The sequence below is a fragment of the Callospermophilus lateralis genome, chromosome 2, assembly GCF_048772815.1.
Source record: "Callospermophilus lateralis isolate mCalLat2 chromosome 2, mCalLat2.hap1, whole genome shotgun sequence".
In the NCBI taxonomy this organism is placed as follows: domain Eukaryota; kingdom Metazoa; phylum Chordata; class Mammalia; order Rodentia; family Sciuridae; genus Callospermophilus; species Callospermophilus lateralis.
The window spans coordinates 48830434-48843070 of NC_135306.1; the positions used below are offsets into that span (position 1 = coordinate 48830434).

Genomic DNA, 12637 nt, shown 5'->3' on the forward strand with positions numbered 1-12637 from the left:
TGAACTCTAGATAGGACAGAGGGGTTGGGGGGGGAAGGGAGAGGGCATGGGGGCTAGAAATGATAGTGAAATGGGATGATCATTATTATCCAAAGTACATGTATGAAGACACGAATGGTGTGAGTATACTTTGTATACAACCAGAGATAAGAAAAATTGTGCTCTATGTGTGTAATAAGAATTATAATGCATTCTGCTGTTATATATAAAGAAAAAATAAATTTGATATTTTTAAATTGTTTATTCATGTTTCTTATGTTTATTATATAATTATACCTACTATAAGCAATATATTATATATTATAATTAGATGTATTTATACATCTTAATAGATTTAATAGATTTAGATTAGGGATCCACCATTATGAATTCATTAAATCATAACTGCCTCCTTACTACAAATAATAGCTGTTTTAGGGGTTGAGGTCTCAACAAAATTTTGAGGGGATGTAATTCAGCCCACAGCAAGGATGATATATAATAAATGGCAAAATAAATGACACAATTATATAATAAATGGCAAAATAATCATATCTATATAAATATTTTTTAGGTCTAGTTGGACACAACACCTTTATTTATTTATTTTTATGTGGTGCTGAGGATCGAACCCAGGGCCTCACAAGCACTAGGCGAGCGCTCTACCACTGAGCCACAACCCCAGCCCCAAATATATAGCATTTTATATAATACATATAATAATTACACAAAATATATTATCTAGCATCTCAGTATATATGAAACCATTTTAATCATAAGATTGACAGATGATTTACTTGAGCTTTCCTTGACTCCTATTTTGCACCAAAAATCAACATTCACTATTTCCTCACCTGCCATGCATTTCCCTATTCCAACTCATTCCCACCACCACTCAGCTGAAACCACTTTGCCAATGTGAACAATGGATAAATAAGTTTCTGTTGTTTAAGTCACCCAGTCTGTCGTATTTTTATTTGCTGCATTCTCAGAATACTTTATGTCCCTTGGATATTATCACCTCTTCATTACACATAATGCTGTTGACCATTCTCCCCTGACAGAGATATTCCTTCCCTTGATTTTCATGACATCTGTTTCTTCTGCTTATCTTACAATTCTAGTCCTACTTTCTCTGACTCCCCTTTATCAGTACACTTCAAATATCAACAACCCTGGAGTTCCGTCCCAAGCCCTCCCCACAGTAGATGTCTACAAATCTATACCTTTAGCCTAGGCCTCTATTGTGGATTTCAAACAATATATCAACAACCCATGATCCATGCACACTTCAAACCAGGCATGTCTAAAACAAATTAATTGTCTTCCCTCCAACATTTGCTTCCATTTCTCAAAGTGAATGGCTTCATCCAGAAGCCCAAAATAGAAGGCTGTCACTCTATCAAAGGCCTTCTTTCTAACCATCTAATCAACCACAAAGCCTTACCATATCCTCTTCATGGTTCTCTTTCCCTGTTCCATACCCTAATTTGATCTTTGCTATGGGCTGAATTACATCCCCTCAAAATTGATGTTGAGACCCCAGCCCCTAAAGTAAATATTATTTGGAGTAAGGAGGCAGATATGATTTAATGAGTTGATAATGATGGATCCCTAATCCAATAGGACTAGTGTCTCCATAAGAAGAGAAAACAGAGAGCTCATAACCCATATCAACATGTGAGGACCCTGAGAATAGACAGCCATCTGCAAATGAGGAAGAGAGCACTCTCAAGGGACCTAATTGGCCACCACCCTGATTGTAGGCTTCCTAGCCCCCAAAACTGTGAGAAATAAGTTTCTATTGTTTAAGTCACCCAGTCTGTCGTATTTTGTCCTAAGACAGCTGCCTTACTTCCTGCCCTGTTAGTATTCTCTATCTAAAATGCTCCCAACTGTCCCACTAGAATGATCTTCCACATACAAAAAATGAAGGTGCCTCTCTGATGAAAGGTCCTCAGTAGCATGCCATTACCTGAAAGATAAAACGAAAACTCATCTGTGTGTCATAGGAGAGGGCCCAACTTTATCTTCCTCACCTTAATCCTTCAATAATCCTCAAATCAATGCACTTGTTTGCTGAAGAGGTCACGCCTGCATGCTCTCTCAGGCCTCTGTGTTTAAGCACATGCTGATTTCCCAGCTGGAATGCCCTTCCCAACCTCTGGATTGTACTTAACTCCTCTTCAGTCTTCAAATCTCAGTCCATGCCTTACTTCCCTTAAACTGTGCTCCCAGTGCTCTATAAATATACTCCCCTAAAAACATTTATCCTATGGTACTAAAATAGTTATTTACATGCTTGTAAGTCCATTGAGGTCACAAAATGTGTTTTTTAACTATGTATTTCATAGGGTTTGTCCAATAGCGATTTTCAATATATGAATAAATAAATAAATATCACAACAGCAGATCCTTCACTAATGCTCCAAAGAGTATTTAATGATTCGTTTTATAAAAAATAGTAGTACATTAGTATGATCTAATTACATTAGATCAAATCACCTCTACTATGCAATAAACTAAATGAGCACCATAACCCACTTAAGTGATAACTGACACATTATATTTTCTTGCTATTCTTACCTCCTTCAGAAGTTCAACACTGTGGTCTAAAAGATGAATTAAAGATGAGCATTCCCCGGTTATCTTTAAGCTGACTTCACAGATACACAGCAACTGCAGTGTCAACTGGCTCAGCTGAATTTTCCAGAAAACAGGATGACGCAAAAGACTTAAATATAATTCCTCAATAAACAGCATCACTTCTGTTGTCTGTATCAGATCTTTTATCTGCTTATGAAAGATATTACATATAACACATATATCATTAAAATAATAAACACATCACACAGGATGATGTTAAAGCCACGCAAGAAATTTTTAACAAAATAGTTTTCTCTAAACCTATGAAGACATAAAGGAGATGAAGTAAGTGAAATAACTCAATCAGTGTTAAAACACACAACACTGTCCCCCCTCCTTTTGCCACTAACTAAAATACAATTTGCTACTGTTTTTGTTATTGCTGCCTGGCACGAATTCTTTTCATTCATTTTTCTAGCTTCTCTGAGTGCAGATGTCTTAAGACAAATTACTTGAGTGTCAAGGGGAGTGGTGAAAAAATGTTGAGGGAAATTAAAAGCTGGTTTTGAATTCTCTTAAGTAAAGTCTCCTTCTACAGTTCCAACACAGAGACCTGGGGGTAAGGATGAGCATTTCATTCTAATGCACTAGTAAGCCCTACATCTGCAAGATATTAGCTCAAACAACCGTAGCCAAGAGCATCATGTCCATATTGGGAAGTTGTAATAAAAGACCATATTTAAATGATAGGATGTCTTCTCAACAGGCTAATGTATTAGATAAGAAAGACTTGGGTACTCTTGAAAATACCAATTCAATTAAAACCCAGATGCTCTGAACAAAATTTTGGAGTTGGTATTAAAGATGTGTCCTGCTCACAGACACACTGGCATTTCCCAGAAATTACAAACAATGAACCATCTGCTTCAATCAGGATCCTTGTGTCTGTTAACTTCATCAAGAGGAAAGCCTACAGTGGACCAGCTATACCTTTGACTAGCGGTTACCACCAATACAACCCCAAATTGCTGTAAGTTAGACACACACATAAAAATTAGTGCCTAGCAAAAATGAAAAATAGATAGTAAAAGATCAAAAGAAAAAATGGCAGAAAATATTGTTATTAAAAAAAAAAAAAAATATATATATATATATATATATATATATATATATTCCAGTAGATAATTTTGAGCATCTTTCTTTATTTTCAGGGACTTTATTTTTTGCAGAGTAGAAAAGTTCAAGGATCACTAAGGAAAGAGATGGATTTAATAGAAAGCCTAATGTTTATTTGATAGTACATTTTCTTGAGTGCCTTTTTTGTGCACATTTGGAACGTCCCATAATTCAAAAAAATATTCAGAAGAAAACCTCAGCAAATTAGCATTAAAGGCCCTCCCAGTCTTGAGCATTATCAAAATTCTTAAAGATAGAACATTACATCAAAATTATGTAGAAATAGATCACAGATAATATGTGATGACAAGAGTCACAATAAAAATTAAAAGGACAATTCCACAAATATAAAACAGAAGAGTAATTGTTATGAGAAGAAAAATAAATAGGAGGTTCACTGACCACATTCTCAAAGGATGGCATGGCTATTTGTTAAAAAAGTCAATTTAAATGTGACTCCACCCCACTGCATATGGGTTGGATCGTACCTACAGCACAGTATTCTGCTCTGAGCATATTTCACAGTGGCACATTCTGAGCACCAATAAACTAGAGAATTAATGGCAAAGGAGAATGAAAAGTCTGGAAACCATTTCACATGACAAAGTGAAGTAATGAAGACAAGAGAGAAGGGAGGAAGGGAGGAAGGGAAAAAGGAAGAGAAGAAAAAAAGATAGGATGCAGATGGTCTTTTTAAAAAAGCTTATTTTGTCTATTATGGAGAACAACAGAGACTAATGGTTAAGTTTTTGTTTTTGTTTTTTAATAAAGGTCAAAGAAGAACTTGCTTAAAAGGGGGGGGCGGTGCCTTACAAAATAGCATGTTTGTCACTATAATATCCAATCAGTCATGAGATGGTCATCTTTTAAGAAAAATCAGAAATAATTGTAATGAGTGAGGAACTGGATTTTGCTAGCTATAAAGCCCCTTCTTTCTCTCATTTTTTTTTATAATAAAGCTATTTGTTCAGTGATGAAAATTATGTCACTAGTTCCAAATGATGCTTCCTTTCTCCTTACATGTATCTCAATTACATTAGCAAGCCAAATATTCCCAGAAATATTTGAAAGAGCTCATTTCTACCAGTATTTAAGCTTTTCATGAAGATGAAGATGAACATTTACCAAAAAGCACAGAACAAGATAATGTAGGCATGGTGGGAGGAGGGGATGTACCCTAGTTCAGGACATTCTGCCTATACAATGCTTTATTGTCTGCACATAAGGAAAAAAAAAAAAAGGCTTTACAAAAAGCCACAGGAGAATTCATTTTAATTAACTTTTCTCTGCCTTGATTACAAGAAAAGCCTATTTATGAGTCACAAAGGAAAGATGCAGTCTAGTCACTCCTTGCTAACACAAACTTAAATCAGGTTATCTGTGACCTCAAGTGATCATTTTGAAATACATTCACAGATTCCCTCCATCGGAGCAGCATGGTGCTCTGATTCCAGGCAAAGGGCTAACCTCGATTACGGGATGGGGCAGCCTGATAAATGAATTCCTACACTAAAATCACAACACACTGGCAACTATAATTATTTAAAATCTGCTCTTATAGTAACAGCTCAAATTTCTCTCTCCCATGAACTCCCTCAACATTTTATCCACACCCTATGAACACCTTTCAATCACTTACTTTCAATTATAAGAATTTGTATACTTGTCTTCATTCATTCATTCATTCATTCATTCATTCATTATACAGTGGATTTTTCAAGAGCAGCATCCATCAGGGCCACCACATATACCATAAGAGGAAAGGTGGACACTGGAATCTAGCACTCAGTTGGTCAAGATTTGCATCCTTAGAGTTGTATCCATCCCGAAGACTCAACTTTTCTGTAAACTTGCACAAAGGTTTTTGTTTTTGTTTTTGTTTTTTCATTTTCTTGTACCTCTCCTAGTGTCTAGCACAAGAGAAACTCAACTCAAAATCTTTTTCTGGATAAGTCTTTCTTAAATAAAGTTTCCATTCCTACTAATACCAAGAGAGACTGTGCCGATTTATATTTCCATGAATTTAGTGAACATAGCATATGTTAACATTAAATGTAGATATGGTTCTTCCATCTTCTGCAAAAGAGTGCAAGCATTTCTAGAACCAGGATTGTCTCCAAGTTTACCAAATCACATAGGATCTACAACTACTTTACACATTGATAATACTAGTCAACACTTGCTAGTACTGATACTACATTAGGGAAAGAAGAAGGAAGACCTTACCTGCAAACATGGAATCATGTCACAACATAGCTGAAGTATCTGTTGTTCCAATATTGATGGCTGTGCCTCATCACACAGAACCCGGGGTTGAAGTAAGACTTTTAGCAGGGCTAGTCGGAGTTTAGCATATTCTTGTGACTGGGATGGTTCACAATATAGATACCTCAGAAATGGTGCCATTATTTGGACACATGAAACTTGTGACCTGCAAATTATGTAATGCAGTAGCCATGTGAGTTAAATACACTATAAGAATACTGGCATATATCAATTTATAGTTCATGATATATCAAACTACGAAGCCAGTAAGTGTAATTTTTCGTCTTTCATTCCACTATGACCTAATTAGATCTATGCCAAACAGTCCTTTGCTCACTGAGGGAAATGACAAGACTGGAAGGCCATGAGGCAGTTGCCCAGAAATAGGAATCTGTTTTGCACATTAGAATTGTAGCTACATCTCCAGGATCAATTTTTGTGAACAATAGAATCATCTGAGAAATTTTTAATATTATAAATGTGAGGATCTACTCTCCAGTATGACTATTATGGTTTAGATATGAGATGTTCCCCCAAAGCTGATGTGTTTAGACAATGCAAGAAAATAGGTGAAATGATTGGACTGTGACAGCCTTAACTTAGTCAATACATTCATCTGCTTGAATGGATTAAGTGGGTAGTACCTGTAGGGAGGTGGGCATGGCTGGACAGGGTGGGTCACTCAGGGCATGCCTCTGGGGTGTATATTTCATCCCTAGTGAGTAGGGGACTGTCATGCATGCACACTCTCTCTCTTTCCTTCCTGATTGTCACATCCTGAGTTGCTTTTCTCTGCTATGATGTTCTGCCTCACCTTGGGCCCAGAGCAGTGGAGCTGGCAGTTTATGGACTCAAAGAGTAAACCCCAAATAAACATTTCCTCCTCCAAAATTTTTCTTGTCAGATCTTTTGGTCACAATGGCCAAAAAAAAAAAAAAGATAATAATAAGAGGCATGTAGTGGGCTGGGGATGTGGCCGATTTATATTTCCATGAATTTAGTGAACATAGCATGGCATGCACGCCTGGCATGCACGGGGCGCTGGGTTCGATCCTCAGCACCACATAAAAATAAAATAAAGATGTTGTGTCCACCAAAAAAACTAAAAAAAAAAAAAAAAGAGGCATGTGGTTTTGGGAAAACTCTGCAAGTGAGGATCTACATAAAATATATCCATACAACCATCCTAAAATGATTTCGATGACAGCTAACATTTACAGTACTTATCTACAAATTTGCTTTCTGAAGTTCCAGTTACCCTCAACCAGTCTGAAAATATTAAATGGAAAATTCTAGAAACAACTCATAAGTTGGAAACCACACAGTGCTCTGAGTAGCCGGACAATATTTCATACTATCCCACTCTGTTCCTCCCAGGACATGAATCATCCTTTATTCAGCATGTACATGTTGCATATGACATTCACTATTAGTCACTTAATAGTTATCTCAGCTATCAGGTCAACTGCTCGTGTATCTCAATGCTTGTGTGTTGATGATCTTTACTTAATAATGGTAACAAAACACAAGAGTAGTGATGCTAGCAATTTAGATATGTAAACAAGTCATAAAGTGCTTCCTTTAATAAAGAGGGGAAAATCATATGCTGCATTTGCTAAGATCCATAGTAAATTTATTATTGCTAATATTTTAATCTTTATTTTCTCTTTAACTGAAGAGTTTCTTGTTATGTTACCTAGGCTGAACTTGAACTCCTAAAGCTCAAACAATCCTCCTGCCTCAGTCTCCTAAGTAGCAGGGGCTACAGAAACATGCCACCCTGACCAGCTAGGTTCTTGTTAAACCCACACTGCATACCTAATTTATACATTAAATTTTAGCATAGGTACATATGTTGCTATGATGTGGTTTGTCCTCCAAGGACTCATGTGTTGGAGGCTGGGTCCTCAGTTCAGTGGTATAGAGATGGTGGGACCTTTAAGAGGTGAAATCTAGTGAAATGCCCTTAGGCCACTGGAGATACTGCCTTCAGAAGAGAGGAAGGTAGTTCTCATGGAACCCCAGAGTTAGTTATCAACAAGTTATTATAAAAGCCTGAGCCTGTTGCCTGAATCCCTTTCTGGCTTCCTATGTAAAAATGAGCTTTTTCTCTCACCTGCTCCTGTCATCATGTCACTATCCTTCATGAAGCCTTTCACAGAGCCTAGCAGAAACCAATACCATGCTCTTGAACCTTCAGAACTTTGAGTTAATAAACCTCTTTACAGTTATCCAGCCTCAGGTATTTTAGTATTGTAATACAAAATGAATACCGGATAGGGGAAAACATAGTGTATATACAGGCTTCAGTACTAGGCACAGTTTCAGGTATCCACCAACAGTCTTCAAATACCATCCCCATTGAGGATAAGCAGGGGTTGGAAGTGTTGCTGTAATCGTGAACATTTATGATGTGCAAATTATTGCACTTTAAGTCTTTATATTCATTTAATCTTTACCACAACCCTATAAAATAAAAACATTACCCCCTCACACAGATACAGAAACTGAGAGGGAGAATGAAGTAATTGCCAAAATTCTCCCTTTAAACATTTCCCACTCAAAAGAGGGAGACTCTACATACCTTTTTACATATCTTTCCTATCTATTTAGATCTTATTGTATCCCAATAATTCCTAATTCATATGTGAGAATGACCTTCAAAAATAAAAATCTAATTATGTCATTAAATTAAAATAGTATGCCCAATATTTAGCCCAATTCACAATCCCTCTATAATCTGACTTCTGCTTATCTTTCCACCTTCATTTCTTTGCTCCCCATTGAACTCATTATACAATATATATATTCAAATCTTCAATCAAGCTGTCTGGGCTTTTCTGCCTTGTTCTTCCCTCTCCCTATAACATTCTCACTTTCCTCCTATTCTTCCCCCAACACACACCCTGGCTAATTTCTATCACCCTTCAGTTCTGTTTTATAGTGACTTGCCGAGGCCCTTTTCTGACAGACGGTCTTGGTCAGGTCCCCATTATGATTTTTTTGTTGTTGTTTCTGGAGATTGAACCCAGGGCCTTGTGCATGCAAGGCAAGCACTCTACTGACAGAGCTCTCTATATATCCCCAGCCCCAGGTCCCCATTATGTACTTCCATTGCACAATGACTTTATCATCTTTAGGTATTTAATATCAATATCCTGTAACAAACTGTTAGCCAAATAAGGGCATGGACCATGGATTCTTATTTATTGCTATATAACCAATAACTATATATATACATATATATGTATATATATATATATGGTCTTCAAAGTGATATGCAATTAATTAGTTAATTCAATTACACTAAGTTATACAGTAGTTTTCCAATTAGCATGCTTTGATTAAATATAATTTTAATGTTTTCTGTATTATGCATAATAAATTATTAGGTAAGATACAAAGTTAAACTGGTCATTATCTATTCCTAAGAAGCATATGGTCTAACAGGGACAATCAGTAATGTTCTTGAACTAGAGGACAATAAGGGAAAACTGACAAAAGAATGTAATTACTTCAGGGAAGAAATGGCATTCAAATTATTCTTGACAACATAATTATATAATACCATACATTTCACAGCAACATGATTTCACAACATCATTAATAGATATTTTAAATTTACCAAATCAATAATTTTTATTCATTAATTTGTTCACTTGGCAAAATGCACGGACCACCTACAGTATACTTCATCTATGTGCTAGGGAAAAAAAAGCAAAAAAAAAAAATTAGATAAACTCCCTATTCTCATGGATCTCACAGTCTGGAGAATTTTTATTATTATTTCACAAATACTTAATCTATAAAACGAAAAGACTTTTTGAGTTCATAATTATTACAAAAACATTTATCACACCATTCACTTCACAAAAATGAAAAACTAGGGGCTGAGGCTGTAGCTCAGTGGTAGAACACTTGCCTAGTATGTGTGAGGCACTAGATTCTAGCCTTAGCACCACACAAAATAAATAAAATAAAGGCATGCTGCCTATACACAACTACAAAAAAAATTTTTTTTAGGAAAAAAACAAGCTTCATAAATGAAGGAGTCAGATGATATCATATGAAAACCTGGATTGGAATATGAAGATCAGTTTCGAAAAAAGATTAGAGAAACATTGCTTCCCCATCTTTAATATAGTATTCCCCAAAGAATAAACACTCTCCAGGTGTCAATGGCATCCACAGATAACTTAATGTTTTTTTTCTACTTTGAAATACTGAGGAGGAAATACAGTGTTCATATAAAAATATATATTTCCAAGATGTCATTGTGATTTGACATCAATGGGACCATGATGTCGCTCTTCCTTAAGGACAATGCACTATTTAAAATTTCCTTAGCTTAATCTGTTCTGATTTTGTATTCTGCATTTTCTGTGTGGTATCTGATGATTAACTATCACTTCAATGAGATATGAAATTGCCAAGACTTAAAGAGAAAAGGGAAAGTAATAAAAAAAAAAAAACCTATAGTCCCCAAGTGATTTAAGAATGTTTAAAATGTGAACCATGATGCATCTCAAATCTACATGAATCTTCTATTTCTGTTCACCACTAAAGGAAATGTAGTAAAAGAAAACCTAGAATAAGAGTCAAAAAAAAATAAAACCCTGAAGCATTAGACTCAACTCCACCAACTCATCTCCCAACCCTAAGCAAGTCATCCCATGTTGTTCTCCCAACTTACCTCATCCAAAAAATTATGTATTGGACTAAATAACCTTAAAGTACCCAGGCCCAAATTCCATGATATCATTGTTGCTTTACATAATTCTCAGTCCCTTAAAGGTGAAAGAAAGATTTTAACAATAAAGGCCTTCAATAAATGAATGCAAAACTTAATTCCCCCAAAAGTCCAGCATGAATGTGGGTACACTGGCTCACACCTGCAAATCTAGCGGCTCAAGAAGCTGAAGCAGGAGAACTGCAAGTTCAAAGCCAGCTTCAGCAACTTAGCAAGCCCCTGAGCAACTTAGTGAGACCCTATCTCAAAATATAAAAATGGGCTGGGAATGTTGCCTCTGGGTTCAATTCCTGGTACAAAAAATAATAATAATAATAATAAAATCCTAGCATGAAGATATACTGACATTTCAGAACACCCATCTAAACACTATTAAAAATAAACAAATAGCTAGCTAGCTAGCTGGGTCAATAATTGTTAACACAGAATGATCTAGAATTCAGGCTATCAATCTTCACAACATTTTGTCTCCTTCCCATAGTTTGAATCACTCTACTCATATTCTTATTCAATTACAACCTACCTGTATCACCTTCTAAACAACAACTTAAAGTTAACTGATTGTGGGATGGGAAGCAGAAATCAAACCTCAGAAAACTAAGAGTTCACTGAAAAATGCAACCAGAATTATAAATTTCATTCTTCAAAGAATAACCCCAGCATGCAAAAGTAGAAATGGGGCAATTTATATTTATTTGCAAAGAGTAATTTCAGTCATCTATAACTTCCAATTGATTACCAACACTTGGGAATGTAAGTAAAAGAAATGAGCCAATAGAAACTTATCAATAAATAAAACAAAGTCAACTAACAATGCTTTTTCCTTATGGATATCTGAACAAATTTCATTAGCATAACTACTTCCCAGTTCCAACACAATATTCCCTGGAGATGCAAATAACCAAACAGTAAATGTACTATTCGCTGACTAAAGCATTAGAAAGGAAATGCATTGTAAGAATTACCCTAAAAACCACCTTAATTTAACAAACTTGATAGCAGCAGCATCTTTCATAAGCACCACTTTATTTAGCAACAAAAAGAAATTTCACTAAACAAATGTGCTTCTAAATTTGAGGGGTTTGTTTATCTTTGACAAAGTTGCACAATGGCCAACTTAGAAAATATTAATATCTGACCTAGGTGAAGAAAAAAAAAGGATAATGTCATTTTGAGCTAATGCATTCAGTTTCTCTCACTGGCAATTGAGTATAGTTATCAACTGAATATTTGTGTCCTACCCAAAATTCATATATTGAAATCCTAAACCCCTAGTGGTAGTATTAGGGCACTTTTGCAAGGGGATTAAGTCATTTGGGATGGGATCTGCATTCTTACAAAACAGACTTAAGAGATGTTCCTGGCTCTTTCCACCTTGTGGGGACAAAGTAAAATGACAGACCCCTGAGAACCAGAAAGCAGACCTCACAGACATCAAATCTGTCAGCACCCTGATCTTGAATTTCTCAGCCTCCAGAACTGTGTTTGCTGTTTATAAGCCACCAAGTCTATGGCATTTGGTTATAGCAGCCCCAAATGAATAAAATACAAGATTACCTGTATCTCTTTAAAACTTCCTGCAGCAGTACATCCTTCCTAGAAATCCCATCTGAAATTGAAATTATGGACTCAGAAATAGTGTTCTAAGAAACTGTATTTATAGGATGCTATAAAAGCTTCAAGAGCAAATATATATATATATATATGAATGTAGCTGGTGTGGTGAAGGTAACTCGGGCATTACCCAGGATAATAGTGTCTTATCACACCTGTGTGAAAGTACTAAGTATGTCAGACACACTACAACACACTACCCAGGCCCTGAAATTCATGGGCCTCATTTATAGAAATTCAATATTTATAATGCAGCTAGAAATGTAC

General features: G+C 35.8%; 1 protein-coding gene across 4 annotated transcripts in view; it reads right to left on the reverse strand.

Moving 5' to 3' along the window:
• Focad (focadhesin) overlaps nucleotides 1-12637 on the reverse strand; it is a 282028-nt gene that overhangs the window by 198895 nt on the left and 70496 nt on the right. For all 4 annotated transcript variants that reach the window (XM_076843402.2, XM_076843401.2, XM_077108651.1 and 1 more), the window contains 2 exons: nucleotides 5968-6172; nucleotides 2566-2772 (listed from right to left, as the gene is read on the reverse strand). In XM_076843402.2, the coding sequence (XP_076699517.2) occupies nucleotides 2566-2772; nucleotides 5968-6172 (412 nt within the window). The remainder of the gene's footprint in view (nucleotides 1-2565; nucleotides 2773-5967; nucleotides 6173-12637) is intronic.